The sequence below is a fragment of the Xyrauchen texanus genome, chromosome 48 (genome assembly GCF_025860055.1).
Source record: "Xyrauchen texanus isolate HMW12.3.18 chromosome 48, RBS_HiC_50CHRs, whole genome shotgun sequence".
Lineage (NCBI taxonomy): Eukaryota > Metazoa > Chordata > Actinopteri > Cypriniformes > Catostomidae > Xyrauchen > Xyrauchen texanus.
Window position 1 is genome coordinate 1,659,101 of NC_068323.1, and position 22,078 is coordinate 1,681,178.

Sequence of the window (22,078 nt, forward strand, 5' to 3'; positions counted from 1 at the left end):
CCACTGCCCGCTCTGTAATGCCATGACCGAGGCTCCCCTCGACACAGACAAGCTGGCACACAGCTGGCCCATGGGTCTATGCAAGTATGCGTTCCCCCAGTGAGCCTACTTGCAAAGACGTTGTGCAAGGTCAAGGAGGACAAGGAGCAGGTCATCCTAGTAGCACCTTACTGACCCTTACTGACTTGGTTCTCTGACCTCACACTCCTCGCAACAGCACTCCACCTAGCGAATTCCCCTGAGGTGTTAGACACGATCACTCAGTCCAGGGCTCCATCTATGAGGTGTCTGTATGACTTGAAGTGGCATCTGTTTGCTAAGTGGTGTTCTTCCCAACTCGAAGACACCCAGAGATGCGCAGTTGGATCTGTGCTTTCCTTCCTGCAGTAGAGGCTGGAGGGGCGGCTGTCCCCCTCCACCTTGAAGGTGTATGTAGCCACTATATCGGCACATCACAATGCAGTAGACGGTAAGTATTTAGGGAAGCACAACTTGATCATCAGTTTCCTGACAGGCGCTAGGAGGTTAATCACCCCCCAGATCGCATCTGATCTCCGTGTGGGACCTCTCCGGTTTTTGGGGGCATTGGGGGAGGTTACATGCAGACTGATGCACCTGCTAGTATGCACACAGCAGCTTGCTTGCACCTGAATCACCAGTTCATGTAACACGGTTCAGCTGTTGTGGCATTTATCTATAGGGACCTCTAGTGTCACTACATCGACACAACAACACAACGTCGACACAACAGAAGGGGAACGTCTTGTTTACGGTTGTAACCTCCGTTCCCTGATGGAGTGAATGAGATGTTGCGTCCCTCTTGCCACAACACTGTACTAGCCGCTGAAATGGCCGGACCTTGTCTCGGCTCCTCAGCACAAAACCTGAATGAGAGTCAGCATTCCTTCTCCTTTTATACCCGTATGTCCGGGGGAGTGGCATGCCAATTCCCCTCGCCAATTCTCATTGGCCTTTTCTCAAAAGAATAGATGTAATCGGGGCTCTCAAGAGTGACCCCTAGTGTCACTACATCGACACAACTTCTTGTTGCCTCCATCAGGGAATGGAGGTTACGACAGTAACCAAGACATTTTCCTACATGTAATGTGGTATAAATGAGTGTTATTTTTTGTGTCTAATTTTTTTTAAATGTGTTTTCTTGCAGTGTTGTGTAAACGAGGCCTCAAGTTTCTGCAATAATGTTGCAGAAACTTGTATTTATTTATTTAGCAAATAATGCGGTATAAATGTGTTTTGTTTTGTTTTTATAGTGTAATGCAACAGAAATTAGTATTTCTTACTTGAATGTTTCTTACTGTAGTGGAAATCAGTGTTTTCTTACATGTAATGTTGTATAAATGAATGTTTATTATGTGTAATGCTGCAGAAACTTTTTTTACATTTTATTTTTTTAAATGTAATGCACCAAAAATTAGTGTTTTCTTACATGTTCTGCTGTGTGAATGAGTGTTTTATGTGTGTATTTCTGTGGAAATGTGAATATTTAAATTATGTGTAATGCTGAGGGCATATTGGTGTTTAATATGTGTATATTTGTTTTTTAATTGGTGTTTTTCTTGCGTATAAAGTTGGAATAATACTGTGCAAATGTTTCAAACATGTAATGCAGTCAAAATATATTTATTGTGGGAAAAGCTGATTGTGTTGTGCTTGTAATGCTGAAGAAATTATTGTTTTTGCATACGTGAGAAAATGAGTCTGTCTTACATGTAATGCTGAGTAAATCTGATGGTTTTATCCGTGTATTTCTGTGCATACAAATGCTGTGGAAACGAGTTTATCCGTGTATTTCTTAATAAGAGAGTGTTTTTCTTACGTGTAATGCTGGGGGAACGTGAGCGCGTCCACTGCGGTCCATGATCCGCTGAAAATCACCACCACCATCATCATCATCAGACGCGCGTGAACACATCTCGCCATTTTCCATGAAAACACCGCAAACCAGCAGCGCAAATATCCTCACGGTAATCCAGCAGAACGGAATATCCCCGTCTGACGCAGTATTAATCGCTCGTTTCGCGCCAGGAGTAAATATGAAGTGCAATGAGGAATGAACGAAAGATGCTGCGTGTGATGATGCTGCCGTGCACGCGCGCGCGCGACCTCATTCATTTTTCAAACACACTGAAACAGAGAAAAGAGATGTATTCAATAGTCACATTTCAATAAACACCACCACAAAGATATTTAGGCCCACTCTTCACATATTATAAGTCAAATAAAGAACAAAAACTTGAACAAATGAATTAGCTAATATATTTTGGATAGATTGTGGGCACTTGGTTAATATTAGTTGCCTTACTTGATTTTTGGCATTCTGGTTTAAAAGTGAAATAAATGTAGTATTTATATCAGATTAATTTGCATAATTACTCATTCCTGCCAAACAAAAATAACAATCCATTCATTCATTAGATAATCTGTGCACTGCTAGTGGTGATAATCAGGAAAGAAGTGGAGAACAGAGTGGAATAATGGATCACAGTAGGAAAAGCAATCAAACACAGAGCTCTCTCTCTCTCTCTCTCTTTATCTCTCTCTCTGTGTGTGTGTGTGTGTGTGTATATTTTAGACCTGATGTAAGAAATGACAATGTCACTCACAGACTGCAGAAAAGAGGATAAAAAGAAGAGGATCTGGAAAATCTGTTACCTGCCCTGTAGAGGCAGGTAACTTCACATGCAAAGCAAATCTAACAAATCTCAAGATCGTTTACCCTGGAAAGAAATTGCACACATGTGATCAATACGGAAAGAGTTTTGCATCAAAACATTACTTTGAGAGCCACGTGAGAATCCACACTGAAGAGCTTTACGCATGTCATCATTGTGGAAAGAGTTTCACAGATAGAGAAACAGGTGACAGGACCAACTTAATCATACCAGATTGAAGAAACCAGATTGAATTCTGTTATATGGAGTTGATGTTGATACTACAGATATTTTGCTGCAGAGTGATGTCATCTCGGATCATTACCTCGTCTCTTGTATGCTGCGATCAGCTACTTTCACTCAATCTACACCACGCTATCATTCAGGTAGAACTATTCTTTCGACCACTAAAGATGGCTTCACTAATAATCTTCCAGATTTGTCTCACATACTCAGTAAGCCATAATGTCTAGAAGAACTTGATGTAATAACAGAAAATATAAATACAGTCTTCTCTAGCACTCTTGATAGTGTCGCCTCCCTTCGATTAAATAAAGAAGCCCTGCACCAAGTCAAGTTCATTCCATGTGGGGGTTGGTCTCTGCCAGGTTTGTGATATTTATGAACTGGATATCGAGGAGTAGTCGGGGTGGGGAAGGGGTGCGGTTCGGTGGGCTGGGGATCTCATCGCTGCTTTTTGCAGATGTGGTCTTCGTGTCATCACTGGTCCGTGACCTTCAGCTCTCACTGGATCACTTGGCAGTCGAGTGTGAAGCAGCTGGAATGAGGATTAGCACCTCTAAATCTGAGGCCATGGTTCTCAGCAGGAAACCGATTGAGTGCGTACTCTGGGTAGGCAAAGAGGTATTGCCCCAAGTGAAGGAGTTCAAGTACCTCGATGTCTTGTTCACTAGTGAGGGCACAATGGAGTGGGAGGTTGGCCGGAGAATCGGGGCAGCAGGGGCGGTATTGCACTCTCTCTATCACACCGTTGTCCCAATTTACTGGTTAATTTTCATTCCTTCCCTCACCTATGGTCATGAAAGCGGGGTCATGACCGAAAGAACTAGGTTGCATGTACAAGTGGCCGAAATGGGTTTCCTCAGAAGGGTGGCAGGCTTCTCTCTTAGAGATAGGATGAGGAGCTCAGTCATCCGTGAGGAGCTCGGAGTAGAGCCGCTGCACCTTTGCGTCGAAAGGAGCCAGTTGAGGTGGTTTGGGCATCTGGTAAGAATGCCCCCTGTGCGCCTCCCTAGGGTGGTGTTTCAGGCACATCCAGTCGGGAGGAGGCCTTGGGGAACACCCAGGACTAGGTGGAGAGATTACATCTCCACACTGGCCTGGGAACGTCTCGGGGTCCCCCAGTCAGAGCTGGTTAATGTGGCTTGTGATAGGGAAGTTTAGGGCCCCCTGCTGGAGCTGCTCTCCGCGACCCAACTTTGGATAAGCGGTTGAAGATGGATGGATGGAGCCCGGCACCATGGTACAATGATCACACTCATGCTCTCAAGAGAGCAGCTTGGAAAATGGAGCACAAGTGGAAGAATATAAAATTAGAGGTATTTCGCGTGCATGGAAGGATAGTGTCTGTAGGTACAGACAGGCACTAAAAGCTGCCAGGTCAGCATATTTTAGTAAACTCATAGAAAATAACCACAACAATCCTAGATGTTTATTCAGTACTGTGGCTAAACTGATTAGGTATATAGCCTCAAAAGAAACAGATATTCCGTCACAGCACAATAGTCATGACATCATGAATTTCTTCACTGATAAAATTGTAATAACCAGAAATAAAATTGGAATTATGCAATCAGCTGTCATAGCACCTCAGAAAACAGTGTCTCATAATTTTCCTCACATGCAACTTAAAACCTTTGCTGTCATAGTGTCAGGGTTGTATGTGTTTTGTTCCTTGTCATGTGGTCCCCTGGTCATGCGATTTAATGTTTCCCTCCATGTTCACGTGTCTTGTTTTCATTGGTTTATTGTCTAGTTACCTTGTTATCAGTTCTGTCTTGTCATTGTTTATCATTGTCATGTTTCTCCCTTGTCCATGTATTTAAGCCTCATTGTCCTTTGTCAGGTATTGTTTGTGTAACGTCTTGTTATTGTTTATCCCAAGTTCATAGTCAAGTCATGTTAAGTCAAGTTCATGTTCATGTTTATGTTTAGTTCACGTTTGGAGCTATGGTTTTTTGGATATCATGTTTGTAAATAAATCTGCACTTGGGTTCGTCACACATCATCATCTCATCGACTTTGTTACACATATGTCATGAAGAGCTAACAAAACGTATAAAAAAAATCAAAAGCCACAACATGTATGTTAGATCCAATACCAACTAAACTCTTAAAAGAGGTATTCCCTATAATCTCAGAACCTCTTCTGTAATCTCCTACCTCCTCGCTATCCTTAGGAAATGTCCAAAGACACTTTAAAATGGCAGTTATCAAACTGCATATTAAGAAGCCACAACTTGATCCTGTAGAACTGGCTAATTACAGACCGATTTCAAATCTCCAGTTTATGTTGAAAACACTATAATTTTTCATTATTGCTGTGTAGTAATTTTTTCTAAAACATGGCCATCTACTCTTCTTTTGTCTTTATAGCATTTATTAACCATAATGTTAGCTAATAAAACAATTGTTCATTATTAGTTTATCTAACACAACCTTTGATTTTTTGTAAATGTATTAGTATCTGTTTTAACTAACATTAAGTTAATTAGTTCATGTTAAATAATGTTAACAAATGGAAACTTTTTGTAAAGTGTTACCATAATTTTACTGTGTGGGGCATAAACATGTCTATAACTTGCAAAAGTGAGGCAAAGGGCACTTTAAAAAAATCTTTATCAGCTTATCTTAATGTTAAAAAATTTGAAATGTCTTGATTGATGCACCACTATTCTGAATCGGTTTTTAAGAGATACAGTTCAGACAAATCAAAGTCAATGTGGAGCACTCCAGTCTCTGTAAAATTACTTGGACTTTTATGACTCTCTTTCTTCTGTGAGACACATAAGATGTTAGACAGAATGTGAATGTCACCGATTCACTTTCATTGCATCTTTTGTCCCATACAAACAGAGTGAATAGTTATGTTCCACAAGAGAGTGTAAGTATAAATGTGTACTTATTCTTTCATGTTTGACTTGAACACTCAGTACAGATCCAGTGCACTGCTGTTGTAAGTGCTCTCATGTGGTGATCATTTCTGACCTCTAGTGGACAAACAGTGTTTTACTGATTTCACATATACAGTGATTAAAACATGAAAGGCTTTATTTATTGTTCAGGTTTAAGCACATTGTGAATGAATATTTCTGAATATTAAAAACTACTTATGAGAACAATATTGTTGTATCTTTATGTTGGTGATAACAGTACTATTCAATGTGTCCTGTCATAAATAATAATTATAACTGGTGATAATCTTAAACAGTGAAACTCTTCTGATTAGAAAACAAATAAATATTTATTTTACCATGTTCTTTGTAACCATACAGTAAAAAAATATATATTTTTGGTGGATGTAATACTGTACATAAAAATTGGTCAAAATATATCCAAGGAAAATACATTCTTCAGTTTACATTTAGGTAATATTTACTTTTGTACTTAATATTTAACAGTAAAAATGTATTATTGAAAATGTGAAATATTTATTGCAGCATTTAAATTTATCATCAATAGTGACGATAAACTCAAAAGCAGTAAAATATTATTTGGCATTCATGATGGTGATGTCACTTCTCTTCTGGATATCATGTCATAAACGAGTACAGCAACAGAAGCCACGCCCACCAGAGCAGAGAGGACCAATCGGATCACAGCTTCAGTGAAACTACAACAGTGAACACAATCTGAGGAAATAACAGAACAAACAGATGATAGCTGGACTGAGCCGGTTTATGAACTAATATTGAAATACACTCACCTAAAGGATTATTAGGAACACCATACTAATACTGTGTTTGACCCCCTTTCGCCTTCAGAACTGCCTTAATTCGACTGAAATTTTGGTGGCGCTGTTATGAGGCGACAAGCAGCTATAGCTCGTGTCCGTGTTTTTGTGTTTTAAACGTCTTTTAGGGTTTAATTCCTCTTCGTGGTGTGCTGTTTAATGTTGTCTGAACATTGCTGAATATCTGTTGAATATCTGAAGGATGGAAGTCACTTTTTACGCTCTATTTTTACTGACTGTTTTAAACTTCGCTTGGAGCGATCAGCAGCACACGTTCCGATACACCCGCGAATTCCTATTGGGATTACAATGGTGCTATCCTGCCGTGACGGACTTCAACATCAATTCACTGGCTGGGAATTTGCCTCTGGAATTACTTACTGGCAGAAACATTGACTTTACAAAACAAGGCCAAACCAGGAAGCGGGGGAAAAGGGGTGGTTTGAAACAGCGAACCAGGAAGCTATTGGGCAGGAATCGCATCCCCTTGCCTTCGGTTATACTGGCTAATGTGCGGTCCCTCAGGAATAAGATTGAGGAATTACGTGCAAATGTCTTACATCTGCGGGACTACAGGGATGCGTGTCTTATGGCTTTTACAGAGACTTGGCTCACGGAGTCAGATTCAGACTCGGCACTGGATATCAGCGGCTTTGGAGCCCCTCTACGCCTGGATCGGGACAGTGAGGTGACACATAAAACGATGGGTGGAGGGGTCTGTCTATACATAAATCGGAGATGGTGTAGCAATGTTACTGTGAGAGAGCCGGATTTGTCACTCTGACATCGAACTGTTGTCTGTGTCACTACGGCCGTACTACCTCCCCAGAGATTTCCCACAGATTTTTGTGACTGTGGCTTATATCCACCCCAAAGCTGACGCCAAGTCCGCCATGGACATTGTTTTTAAAACCGTAAACAAACTTCAGTCTATTTCCCTGGTGCTCCTAATTTTATTCTTGGCGATTTTATTCATTGTAACCTAAAGAAAACACTGTACAGTTTTTATCAGTATGTAAAATGTCCCACACGTCAGTAACAATACTCTAGACCTGTGCTACGGCTCCATTAAAGGCGATATACGCCCAAGGCGGGGCCAGCTGGGTTCCTCTGACCACAACTCTGTCCACCTCTTACCCACCTACACCTCGTTGTTGAGGAGGGAGAAACCTGTTAGAAAACAGGTGAAGGTCTGGACGGAGGACAGCTCTTCAGCGCTACAAGCCTGCTTTGAGTGCACAGACTGGACAGTGTTTCAGGACTCCTGTTCTGATATTGATGAACTTACTGACGTTGTCTGTAGTTACATCTCTTTTTGCAAAGACTCTGTTCTCCCGAGTAAGGAAGTTAAGGTGTTTCCAAACAACAAACAGTGGTTCTCTAAGGACATTAAGGATTTACTAATCAAACGAAAAACTGTTTTTAATGAAGGTGATGTGTATGGAGAGAGGGCTGTGAAAAAAGAGATTAGGGCTGAAATTAAAAAGGCTAAATTAAGGTATAAGGAAAAAATTGAGGCAGATTTGAGAAGTAATAATTTAAAGAAAACCTGTAATGGTATGAAAACACTGATTGGGTCTAATGATAAAGCTAACAGAGTTGTCCTGGATGGTTTTTCATCTGATAAACATTTGGCTGATGAATTCAATGTATTCTATTCGTGATTTAACAAATTGGATTATGATGATGAAATGGAGGGTTTAAGGGCTATTACACAGGCAGCTCCATCAATTACTGTTGACAGTAGTACTGTGGCTAACATATTTAGGCGCACCAGATCAAAAAGTCCGGGGCCAGATGAGATTTGTGGGCAATTATTAAGAACATGTGCAGATCAACTCTGTCTTATCTTCCAGTACATTTTTAATTTGTCCTTATCACAACAAAGAGTTCCTAGAAGTTGGAAGCATTCTATTATTGTGCCTTTAGCCAAGTGCAGCTCCCCAAAATCCTTGAATGATTTTAGACCTGTAGCCTTGACCTCATTGGTCATGAAAAGCTTTGAGAAAATTATCAAAGAGGCTGTCTTACTGCAGGTTGGAGATCAGTTAGATCCACTGCAGTTTGCATATAGGTCTGGCAGGGGTGTGGAGGATGCTGTGATCACACTACTGCACTTTATTTTTAGCCATCTGGATAGAGCAAAAACTCATGTCAGACTTTTTATTTGTTGATTTTACTTCTGCTTTTAACACTATTCAGCCCCTTTTGCTCGCTGAGAGACTGATTGCAGATTTTAACCTGGATTTGAATTTGGTGGGCTGGTTATTGGATTTTTTAACAGATAGATCTCAGCTGCGTGAGGGCAAACAGCACCCTATCTGAAGTCACTTTTACATCCACTGGTTCCCCCAAGGATGCTGTCTGTCTCCTCTCCTGTACATCCTGTACACAAACCAGTGTCGCAGTTTGTACCAAGATAGATACATACTTAAGTTTGCTGATGATTCTGTTATTGTCAGCTTGCTATCAGGGAATGAGCGGGACCATGGGCCAGTCCTTAGTGACTTTGTAGAGTGGTGTGATAGTTCATCTTTACAGCTGAATGTATCTAAAACTAAGGATATGATCATTGACTTTCGTGAGGACACCACCTTCCCCTACAGTCACGGTTATTAAGGGCATGGATATTGAGCCCGTGGAGACATACAAATATCTTGGAGTCATTCTAGATAACAAACTGTGTTTTGAACCGTTGGTTGATGCTGTCTCAAAGAAATTCCAACAAAGAATGTACTTTCTTAGGAAAATGAATACTTTTAATGTTTCGTCAGACATGATGATTCTGTTTTATCGTGCTTTCATTGAATCGGTTTTATCTTTCTGCATATCTGCTTGGTTTGGAAGCCTCTCCCTGACAAATAAAAACAGACTTGGTAGTCTGGTCAAAGTGGCGAGCAAGATTTCCAGGAGAAGTCAGGCTCAACCAGGGGAGTTATACATAAAACAGGTACAGAGGAAAGTTAGAGCTATAGCTCATTCACAGGATCATCCCCTTAGAACAGAGTTTGAGCTTTTGCCCTCTGAGCTGCAAGTATCGAAGTTCCTAGATGCAGAACAAAGAGGATGCACATATCTTTCATTTCGGCAGCTGTGAGGCACCTTAATGGCAATTAGCACTTCATATTAATTTGCACAAGTTGCATTTTTGCACTTGATGGTGTCCTGTATTTTATTTATTTATTTATTATACATTATGTACATTGGCCGCTAATGTGAATTTCTTCTTTGCTGGTTGGTTTTGTTGGTGAGTGTTGTTGTATGTTATGTGTTTTATGTTGAGCATTGCTGCAAATTCAATTTCCCCTTGTGGGACAATAAAGGTACTTTGACTTTGACTTTGACGTGGCATTGATTCAACAAGGTGCTGAAAGCATTCTTTAGAAATGTTGGCCCATATTGATAGGATAGCATCTTGCAGTTGATGGAGATTTGTGGGATGCACATCCAGGGCACGAAGCTCCTGCTTCCACCACATCCCAAAGATGCTCTATTGGGTTGAGATCTGGTGACTGTGGGGGCCATTTTAGTACAGTGAACTCATTGTCATGTTCAAGAAACCAATTTGAAATGATTCGAGCTTTGTGACATGGTGCATTATCCTGCTGGAAGTAGCCATCAGAGGATGGGTACATGGTGGCCATAAAGGGATGGACATGGTCAGAAACAATGCTCAGGTAGGCCGTGGCATTTAAACGATGCCCAATTGGCACTAAGGGGCCTAAAGTGTGCCAAGAAAACATCCCCCACACCATTACACCACCACCACCAGCCTGCACAGTGGTAACAAGGCATGATGGATCCATGTTCTCATTCTGTTTACGCCAAATTCTGACTCTACCATCTGAATGTCTCAACAGAAATCGAGACTCATCAGACCAGGCAACATTTTTCCAGTCTTCAACTGTCCAATTTTGGTGAGCTCTTGCAAATTGTAGCCTCTTTTTCCTATTTGTAGTGGAGATGAGTGGTACCCGGTGGGGTCTTCTGCTGTTGTAGCCCATCCGCCTCAAGGTTGTGCGTGTTGTGGCTTCACAAATGCTTTGCTGCATACCTCGGTTGTAACGAGTGGTTATTTCAGGCAAAGTTGCTCTTCTATCAGCTTGAATCAGTCGGCCCATTCTCCTCTGACCTCTAGCATCAACAAGGCATTTTCGCCCACAGGACTGCCGCATACTGGATGTTTTTCCTTTTCACACCATTCTTTGTAAACCCTAGAAATGGTTGTAGCGTGAAAATCCCAGTAACTGAGCAGATTGTGAAATACTCAGACCGCCCGTCTGGCACCAACAACCATGCCACGCTCAAAATTGCTTAAATCACCTTTCTTTCCCATTCTGACATTCAGTTTGGAGTTCAGGAGATTGTCTTGACCAGGACCACACCCCTAAATGCATTGAAGCCACTGCCATGTGATTGGTTGATTAGATAATTGCATTAATGAGAAATTGAACAGGTGTTCCTAATAATCCTTTAGGTGAGTGTAGTTTCGACTAGTTTAACTTCAATCAGAACTCACAACAGTGAATCAAAGAAATTAATTTGCATTTTCAGAGACTGTAAACAAACATTGAACTCACCACCTGAACACGTCTGACAGACTTCAGTAATGTTGAGATGTTTAGTCTGGTTTCCGATGGGATTGTTGATCACACAGCTGTAGGTGTTGTTCTCCTGATATTCCACCTCCAGATGTAAAGATACAGTACTGCTGAGACCAGACACACTGATGGAGGACAATAAACTGTTTCCTTTGTACCAGGAGAGAGTCACCTGTGTCACATTCACCACTGAACACACCAACACACATTTAGAGCTTGAAGAACATTGAGAAGAGTCTCTGATGATCACAGGAACCGGCAGAGCTGGAAATATCAGAGAATGATCAGAAATGAGAACAAACACAATGAACAGTAAATACATAAATGCTTTTACTTGTCAGTGTTGTGTGAATGTGTGAGTGTGTGTGTGAATGTGTAAATGTGTGTGTGTGAATGTGTGAAAGTTTGAGTGTGTGAATGTGTGTGTTTGGAAGTGTGAGTGTGTGAATGTGTGAATGTGTGTGTGAATGTGTAAATGTGTGTGTGTGAATGTGTGAATGATGAGTGTGTGTGTGTGTATCTGTGAGTGTGTGTGTGTATGAATCTGTGAGTGTGTGTGTGAATGTGTGAGTGTGTGAATGTGTGTGTGTGAATGTGTGAGTGAATGAATGTGTGAGTGTGTGAGTAAGTGAATGTGTGAATGAGTGTTTATTTAGTGTTGAGTGAGTGTTGAGTGAGTGTTGAGTGAGTGTTGAGTGAGTGTTGAGTGAGTGTTGAGTGAGTGTTTATTAAGTCATCTATAGATGCTGAACAGTGAAATGTTTGACATCTGTTACTCCAGTATATCATGTTATAGAACATGTGATGATGCCGCAGATGCTTTTGTGACACAGAAATGATGAACATAACAAGTCATTTATCAAACAAGAGCAACAACATCTGCAGTTTTACACCGATACGATCTGAGAATAGATTTAATCAAGAAGAAATTACAGACATCAAATGTAGAAAAGTAAATATAGAGAAAAGAAACGTTTTATAGTTATTATACGGTCAGATAAATGACATAATACATGATCATTAGAAAGAAAATAATAATCTGACTGAATCTATTAATATCATTTCAAATATATGAATCAGTCTGAAATATCTTTATAGATTCTGAAAATGATTATTAATATAATGATGAAGACAGACGACACTGTAACACTCACCAGAAACTGTGACGCTGAAATAATTTGTTGTTTTCTTCCCAGTTATGAGGTTTAGTTGATAAAGTCCAGTGTGTTCAGTTGTGATGTCTGTGATGGTGAGATCTCCAGTCTGATGGTTCAGCTGCAGTCGACCTCTGAATCTCCCACCAAGAACATTTTCATATGTATTGAAGATCTTTGTCTTGATTCTAGCGACGCGAATGTTTTCAGGTCTAATCCTCCAGTTGATCTCATCTTTATCTTGTATTTCAGTAAGATCAGTGTGTAAAGTGACAGAATCTCCCTCCATCACTGACACTGACTTCACTTTATCTGGATCAACATCAAACACACCTGCAGACACAAACAATGTGAACTTGAACTTTTATTTTGATCTTTGAAACACGTTTTGCACACATTAAATGAGGAATAACTTTTAGTCAATGAAGTGTTGAAACAGATTCATGAAAACTGATAAATGAATAAGATGTTCAATAGTTCTCCACTGAAATAACAGCAAATACAAACAGAAATATTTGTGTAATGATACTGACTGAAAGTAAAATGAGTCTGATGATATGATGTCTTCAAAACGTTACATTTAATACAATCATTTATTGATCGATATAAAGTGTTATTTACACAGATCAACTGAATATTTCTCAGAAAAACAGCAAACAATGATGTTGATAGTCCTTTACAATAAACTGTCAATAAATAAGAAAGAAAGTTGACTTACCGAACACATGCCACAAGAACAAACACAATAAAAGCCATGTGTGAAACATTATTCATTGAAATAACTCAACACAAGTCTGAAATCACCAGATATTTCAACTAAACTATCTTGAGTGACGACAACTAGAGGAGGGGAGAGTTTATAAAGTTCTGTCGAGAGAGAGAGAGAGAGAGAGAGAGAGAGAGAGAGAGAGAGAGGAAGAGAGAGACAGAGAGAGACAGTGAGAGAGAGAGAGAGAGAGAGAGAGAGAGAGTGAGTGAGAGAGATAGAGAGAGACTCTAGAGAGAGAGTGAGAATTCACTGAATTCAAAGAAAGCAAACTCCAGTAAACTGACACTTCTCAGCATCTAAGAGAGGAGTTAAAGGCTTTCAAAGAAGAATACCACACCACAATAGGATTGCTGGAGATGAAAATAAAAATTATCCTAAAAGACAACAATCATTTAAATGAAAAAGTGTCTGAACTGAGAAAAGAACTGATGGAAAAAGACACACTTTTTCATAGCATTAATGAAAAACTGGAGGACGTAAGCAGAACCACCGATACAGTGCATTTCAGTTGCTCATCCACAGACTCACAGACAGACAATGAGCAACCAGCTACAGAGAACAGTCAGGAGACCAGCGACAGTACTGTCACACAACCAGCTCAGCGCAGTCCTCCTCAAACACAAACCCCTCAAACCCCTCACCACACCCCAAAGCTCTCTCGGAAACCTCAAATCTGGAAACTACAACAACCAAAAACAGCAATTCTTATAGACTCAAATGGTAAGTTCTTGCATCACCGAAAGCTATTCCCTAAACACACGGTTGGCTAATTCTGGTGCCCCACAACAAACAGTGCACTCCAAATCCTCTGTCAGTCCACTCTGCACAACCCACAGAACATTATCATCCACACAGGAACCAACGACCTCTATACCCAGAGGGAAAGAGTTGCAGATAGTGTCATAAGAGTGGCTAAGAAGGCTAGCAGGGAATTCCCGCAGGCCAACATCACCATCTCAACCCTGCTACACATGAAGTACTACCCTGCCAACCTGATCAAAAGCATCAACCAGAGGATAACAACTGCATGTTCCAGCCTTACGGCCATCAAAGTTGCCCACCACCCAAGTCTAACGACTGAGGATTTATACGACCATGTGCATCTAAGCCAGGAGAGTGTAAGTGTCTTTGCTAAAAACCTAAAAGATTCATTGCTCTGCAGAAATTCCCAATCTGCACCCTCACAACGTCGGTGTACAAGTTCCAACAGTCATCGCGGGAACCAACTTTCAACTACACAAAGGGGCCCAAAAAACAGACACACTCCAATAAGAAGAGAGCAACCAAACAGACCACAACACACTGAAGCCCAACCAAACTCTCAACCCAGCTCCAGTCAACCAACAAACATGGACCCTCACACACAACAACAGGAGGCACAGGACAGAACCGCACAGCCCTTTCCTCAATCACAACAGCTCACTTATGCGGATGTAGTGAAGGGTAAAATACACACGGACTCCTCAGACATTACAGAGGTGAAACATCTTCTACATCTCATCTGTAGAATACTGGGGTAACCATCTGGACCACCAAAACACCTCACTTTATTCACTATGACTTCTTTCACTATAAGCTCTTGGAATATTCAAGGCCTCTACTCCACAATCTTAGGGGCCAAGACTTTAAAAACTGAGTTCTTGAAAAACATTTATAACCAGGACATCATTATTCTGCAAGAAACATGGTGCAGATCAGACGTGGACAGTCACTGCCCTTTAGGATACAGGGAAATATTATTGCCATCACTTAAAAACTGTAACGTGAAACGTGGAAGAGACTCTGGTGGGGTCATCATTTAGTACAAAGAGACTTTAAAAAACAGCCTATCAATCACGAAAAAAGACTCATAAAATGTTTGGCTTAAACTTAAAAAAGGCATCATAGATCAGATCAGATGCTGGTGTTACTGGGGGAGTTCAGATCAGATGCTGGTGTTACTGGGGGAGTTCAGATCAGATGCAGGTGTTACTGGGGGAGATCAGATCAGATGCTGGTGTTACTGGGTGAGATCAGATCAGATGCTGGTGTTACTGGGGGAGATCAGATCAGATGCTGGTGTTACTGGGTGAGATCAGATCAGATGCAGGTGTTACTGGGTGAGATCAGATCAGATGCAGGTGTTACTGGGGGAGATCAGATCAGATGCTGGTGTTACTGGGTGAGATCAGATCAGATGCAGGTGTTACTGGGTGAGATCAGATCAGATGCTGGTGTTACTGGGGGAGATCAGATCAGATGCTGGTGTTACTGGGTGAGATCAGATCAGATGCTGGTGTTACTGGGTGAGATCAGATCAGATGCAGGTGTTACTGGGTGAGATCAGATCAGATGCTGGTGTTACTGGGGGAGATCAGATCAGATGCTGGTGTTACTGGGGGAGAACAGATCAGATGCTGGTGTTAATGGGGGAGATCAGATCAGATGCAGGTGTTACTGGGTGAGATCAGATCAGATGCTGGTGTTACTGGGTGAGATCAGATCAGATGCTGGTGTTACTGGGGGAGATCAGATCAGATACTGGTGTTACTGGGGGAGAACAGATCAGATGCTGGTGTTACTGGGGGAGATCAGATCAGATGCAGGTGTTACTGGGTGAGATCAGATCAGATGCAGGTGTTACTGGGTGAGATCAGATCAGATGCTGGTGTTACTGGGTGAGATCAGATCAGATGCAGGTGTTACTGGGTGAGATCAGATCAGATGCAGGTGTTACTGGGTGAGATCAGATCAGATGCTGGTGTTACTGGGTGAGATCAGATCAGATGCAGGTGTTACTGGGTGAGATCAGATCAGATGCTGGTGTTACTGGAGGAGATCAGATGCTGGTGTTACTAGGGGAGAACAGATCAGATGCTGGTGTTAATGGGGGAGATCAGATCAGATACTGGTGTTACTGGAGGAGATCAGATCAGATGCAGGTTTTACTGGGGGAGATCAGATCAGATGCTGGTGTTACTGGGGGAGATCAGATCAGATACTGGTGTTACTGGGGGAGAGCAGATCAGATGCTGGTGTTACTGGGGGAGATCAGATCAGATGCTGGTGTTACTGGGGGAGATCAGATCAGATGCTGGTGTACTGGGGGAGATCAGATCAGATGCTGGTGTTACTGGGGGAGATCAGATCAAATGCTGGTTTCTGTAGAGACGGGTCAACAAAGACAGAACCGGAGACCCAGAGAGGACAGATTGTGTTCACACTGCACTGAAGGAGTCTGTAGAGACGGGTCGACACAGACAGGACCGGATACCCAGATAGGACAGACCGTGTTCACGCTGCACTGAAGGAGTCTGTAGAGACGGGTCGACACGGACAGAACCGGAGACCCAGAGAGGACAGACCGTGTTCACGCTGCACTGAAGGAGTCTGTAGAGACGGGTCGACACGGACAGAACCGGAGACCCAGAGAGGACAGACCGTGTTCACGCTGCACTGAAGGAGTCTGTAGAGACGAGTCGACACGGACAGAACCGGCAACCCAGAGAGGACAGACCGTGTTCACGCTGCACTGAAGGAGTCTGTAGAGACGAGTCGACACGGACAGAACCGGAGACCCAGAGAGGACAGACCGTGTTCACGCTGCACTGAAGGCGTCTGTAGAGACGGGTCGACACAGACAGAACCGGAGACCCAGAGAGCACAGACTGTGTTCACGCTGCACTGAAGGAGTCTGTAGAGATGGGTCGACACAGACAGGACCGGATACCCAGAGAGGACAGACCCTGTTCACGCTGCACTGAAGGAGTCTGTATAGACGGGTCGACACGGACAGAACCGGAGAGTTCTGGGAGTGTGTGTGTGTGTGTGTGTGTTTCACATTGTAATTCTCTCCATAAACTGTAACATTGAATCAGATTTTTACTCTGTAACACTGATGTCATAAAAACACATTTAATCTCAGATGACACCAACACAAACAGAAAATAAAACTGTGAATCATTTTCTTTAATCTTCTTCTGAGATTAAAATCACTACAAATATGGAAATATAAATCAAATAAAACTGATTTAAAACACAAAAGTGCAACTAAATCAATAAAAATGTCTCTGAGGCTCCTTCAAATGTTGTTTGAATCACATTTACTGCAGTTTTATTTCAGTAACTCGGATAAGTCTACTTTGGTCATGATGGGGAAGTTTAGCAAGAGACATGACTAAAGTTCACACATATATCAATATGAAGCTATTTCAGCATTATCTTGTTATTTTCTAGTTTCTCAATTCACACTTTGACTTCTAATGAGCCACGAGTTCCTGTAGAGAAGTTTGACCGCAGAAACAACCTCCCCCATTAATAATACTTTCAAATACTTTATTTCTATATTATTAATTGAATGTTCGATATTATTTATATATTGTTATTATTTATTATTATGTCTTTATTTGCACAGGTGTTTTGTACCTTCTGTCACTTCTAAAGTGGTCAATGGCACACTATCATCTGTTTGTTCTGTTGTTTCCTCAGATCGTGTTCACTGTTGTGGTTACACTGAAGCTGTTATCCGATTGGTCATCTCTACTCTGGTGGGCGTGGCTGCTGTGGCTGTACTGGTTTATGACATCAGATCCAGTTGAGAAGTGACATCACTGGATTAATATGCTGAAACGAATAACAAACAGTCCCTAACATTTTCCTCTCTTTCTTTTCCCCATTTAAACAATCTAAAGAAAGTTATAAAATGTATTTATTCAGACTCGTGTTCAAACTGAGTTAGTGAGTCAATGAGAAACCTGCTGTGGTTTATTGAGCTCTGTTTGGGTCAGTGAGTAAATGAAGTGGTTTGATCTGTTAGGTGGACAAACAGCTTCAATCCTCAAAGTGTGTCTATTAATGGATGTATGTGGTTAGTATGCGTGTGTAGTTTCTGTGTAAAGGGTTTATTATGCACCGTACATGCTCACAGTCTGTCTTTCACTTTAAACATTATACAACATTTGTCGATAAGTGGTGAATTAATTCAAACTAATATTTGATATTTGTCAAACAGCACATCAGTGATTGAACCAAACAACTGCTGCTATAATAAAAAATGACATTATCAGCAAGATGTTCCTCGGATGTGGACGTGATAAAAGAGGACTGCTAAACAACCTCATGTGTGCCCCATATTGCCCCTATAAACCAATCAGATTATTAGATTGAGGAAGCTTTTCCATTTAGATGTGTAATATGCATCAGACAGTCAGTGAATGAACTGTGTGTGATCTGTGACGTGCGTCTGTGACTGACATTAATACACTAAATTCATTTGCATGTTTTTACTTACTAATTTGGACGTGCTGTGGGAGAATATGGTTCCTGTATTACTTTTGCTGCATTTATGCTTGTGGCATTTTGAGGGTAAGTAATTGATTGTTTATTCATTCTTACAATATGGAAAAAGGAGTTGCTACTATGAACATAAAACAAGTTTTTTTATTGGCTACAATTCCCAGAAAAAAGTTGTAATTTCTGACCAATCTCATACAAGACTAAGACTAGTGATAAACCGATATGGTAATGTCCGATGCAGATATCCAGAGAGCAGGGCGGCCGATACAATACATCACACAATTTAATACTGTAAATAACATAAAATTGCTCAAATATATTAGAAAGAAGGAAATAACAGTACACACAGTACTCCAGCAACCATGGATGAGATGTGCGCATCAACAATCACATTTACTCAAAAAACACAGAATTAAATCAATTGTTCAAATAGTGCGTAGTGAATAAGACATGACTGGATCACCGGCTTGAATTGACACAGAATGACCATCATGATTTGTGAATCAGAGGAACAATTGATCGTGAAGTTTTGATTCTGGATGATAGAATACACGCTTCAGAGGAAGAATATTAGATGAACACTCGACGGGAAGAAAACGCTGGATTTTTGTGCATTTGTTTAAATCTGTTGAAATGAGAAATCTGCATATTGCTAACAGTATGTTATATAAGTATTATTGATATTTGCTTTTTATCATTAGAAAAGAAAGTTAAAAGTTGCAGGGAACTGTTGAGGACTGATAGAATATGTGCTTTAGAGGTTAATAAATGAGCGCTCCACAGGATACTAGATCTGCTCAAGTTTTGTGAGGTTGGTTTATTACGTCTGTTAAAAGGAGATGTTGGCGCACGTTTAAGTTGTTTTGCACGCGTGTTGTGGGCGTGCTGTTTCCTTGTGGCTTAAAATAATAAAATAAGGTAAAATAATAAACTTTCAAAAGTCTGAACTTAAAGTCAGATATGCCAATCCATTTATTAACATAACGAATATAAAACATTTAATAATAAACTTAACTCAAGTCAGTCTCCATGATTACACGCCGTGCCTCATGGTGAAAAACCATGCACCTCCCCGTGTGCCACACCTGCACTAATTAACCCCTGTCTTAAGTAGACTCGTGGCAGAACACAGCACCACCCCATCCCAATACACAGAATGGCTCCAACACAACCGGCCCCTAATTGTTCATGGCACTACAAAAAATAACAATTACAAACATATACATGTATGGAGACATTAATACAACAAAAAACATCTTACAATAAAAACAACAAACAAATAAACCCCTCTTTGGTGTGTTTGTTCACTTTTACATTGACTGTTCTACCAATAGGCCTAATTCTGTCACTGGTCTTTCAATTATGTTTGTTTTGGTTTTGATTTGCACAGATCTGACTATGCCTGATTTGTCTGGAAAGGATTTAATAATCCTTCCAATCATCCAAAAATTTCATGGTGCTGTAGCATCTGCAACCAAAACGATATCTCCTGCTGCAAGATTACGTTTTGTTTTGTTCCACTTTTGTCTTTCCTGTAGAGTAACAAGATACTCTTTTGTCCACCTTTTCCAGAATAAATCTGAAAGATACTGAGCCTGTTTCCACATTCGTCTTATGTACTGGTCCCTTTGATCAAACAGACCTGGAGGCAAAACTGGTTTCCTTTTCAAAGTAAGAAGATGGTTAGGTGTCAGTGGTTCTAAATCATTAGGATTAACTCTCGTAATTGGTCGGTCATTCAAGCTTGCTTACGCTCGCGATAAGACATAAGACGCATAAGAATAGCACTGATGCAAGAGTCTTTGTCCAATGAGTGTGCCAATTCTAAATGAACTGCCCTGCTGGCCATGCATGTAAAGATAACCCCATAACGTTTCACATAGGAACGTCCTTGTTTTACCTCAATGGGCCAAAAATAGTCCACTCCCTCATTAGTAAATGGAGGTAAGTATGGAGTAATCCTTTCTTTGGGGAGATCATTCATTTTTTGATCACACATTTTTCCTTTGTGACGTTTGCAAAAAGCACAACTTAACAAGATTTTCCTTGCTGCTGCATTGGCTTGAGTGACCCAGAACTTTTCTCTCAATTTGGAGAGGATGTAATTTCTCCCACCATGCCTCATCAGTTCATGAACATTTTTAAGAATTAACATGGAGATGTACTGATCTTTACACAGGATAACTGGGTGTTTGCTCTCTTCGGGCATTGCAGTCCTGGACAATCTTCCACCTTCTCTTAACAGTCCATCCTCTAGAACAGGATTCAGCTTGTTTATAGGGCTACACTTTTTTACGGGTTTTCCTGTCCTTAGTGTACAAATCTCTTTGTCCTAATAACTGTCCCGATTGTCGTCTGCAGTCTTCCTTAAAGCATAAAATGCACAACTAGGTGATGACACTGCTCCAAAGAGATGTACAGTCATTCTGTACTCTTCAACTTGCTTGAACAGATCTCCATTAGGCCACCACAGGAACCTTAGAAAGTCTTTGTCTTCCTCAGCCACTTTGACTTTATAGAACATAGACTTCACATCAGACATAAAAGCAACTGGTTTTGTAGAAGCTGTTCGTTCAAAGATGTTCCTTTAAACTTAGCTCCACAGTCGAAGACAACTCGCAACTTACCTTTGCGTGGGTGATAACCTGTTCTACATTCCTCATCACGGAGTGTATCTTCTCCACAACGCAATTGATCCTGTGGTACTATTTCTGCATAGCCACTGCTGATGACATTCTCAAGAACGCTTGTGTATTCTTGGTGGAACTTCTCATTTCTTTCCATTTTCCTTCTTAGTCCAATGAGGCGCTGTTGAGTAATACAACGATTGTTTGGCAGTGTTACCTCCTGGGCTTTGAATGGCAGCTTTAAACTGTAATGTCCGTCCTTTAAGTTTACAGATTTTTCCATTATTTTAATGAATCCTGCCTCCTGTCTTGACATTTCTTCTTTGTCGTCAGCGATTTTTTCATTGAAGTCACTTTGGTACTGCTTCTCCAATAGCAACTGGGTTATTTCATTTTGCTTTTGCAGAATCTGTCATGTAGAATTGTCATCAACTGCATGTGCTTTTTCAGTGGGTCCTGCAACTGCAACAGGTAAGCCTTTATTTCTCATCAATCTTGTAGACTTCTCAAACTTTGCATCAGGAATGTCAGGTATTTATTTCGATCTTTGCTTCTCAACATAAGATCCCATTCCATCCTGATCCGAAAATTCTTGCAGTACTGCCAACTCTGCATCTGAGGCTTCAATATCAGCATCCATTTCCACTTGTTCCATCCTTCTGCGTAATGATTCTTCCTCCTGCTCCAATTCATGTTTCTTTTTTAGCGCTGCTGCGCGTGCCAGGAGTGCAGCTTTCTTGGCTTCTGCTTGTGCAACTTCAAATGCAGCTTTGCTTGATCGACTTGATCTTTCACTGGTGCGGCTTTTAGTGCAAGATGATGTTCCAACATTTGATACACTGTCCGTTGGCTTTATATCATCCTCAAGGTGAACATCTTCAGTAGTACCATTATTTGTACTCTTAAAATAATTTTCCACACGCTGGAAAAATTTGTTCACACTTAAAAGCTTTGCTTTGAACCATATTTCATGCTTTTCTTTTTTCTTTTACGGGTAGCAACTCAAGC

The 22,078-nt window shown here is 40.9% G+C and overlaps 4 protein-coding genes across 4 annotated transcripts in view; 1 reads left to right on the forward strand and 3 right to left on the reverse strand.

The window, feature by feature from the left end:
- Positions 1 to 2,086, reverse strand: part of LOC127639816 (voltage-dependent calcium channel subunit alpha-2/delta-2-like) — a 29,784-nt gene extending 27,698 nt beyond the window's left edge. Inside the window, 1 exon segment of the mRNA XM_052122068.1 lies at positions 1,838 to 2,086. Coding sequence (XP_051978028.1) covers positions 1,838 to 1,941 — 104 coding nt within the window. The 5' untranslated portion in view covers positions 1,942 to 2,086.
- LOC127639803 (hepatocyte cell adhesion molecule-like) overlaps positions 1 to 22,078 on the forward strand; it is a 328,338-nt gene that overhangs the window by 206,997 nt on the left and 99,263 nt on the right. The window lies entirely within an intron of this gene.
- The window catches only part of LOC127639806 (SLAM family member 9-like), a 156,041-nt gene that overhangs the window by 131,680 nt on the left and 2,283 nt on the right, over positions 1 to 22,078 (reverse strand). The gene's annotated exons all lie outside the window — the stretch shown is intronic.
- LOC127639812 (SLAM family member 5-like) lies at positions 6,401 to 13,236 on the reverse strand. Its single transcript, XM_052122063.1, has 4 exons — positions 13,119 to 13,236; positions 12,401 to 12,733; positions 11,226 to 11,510; positions 6,401 to 6,544 (listed from the first exon to the last, which is right to left on the reverse strand). Exons 1-4 carry the CDS (start codon positions 13,165 to 13,167, stop codon positions 6,414 to 6,416), a joined length of 798 nt encoding a protein of 265 aa, XP_051978023.1. The 5' UTR covers positions 13,168 to 13,236; the 3' UTR covers positions 6,401 to 6,413.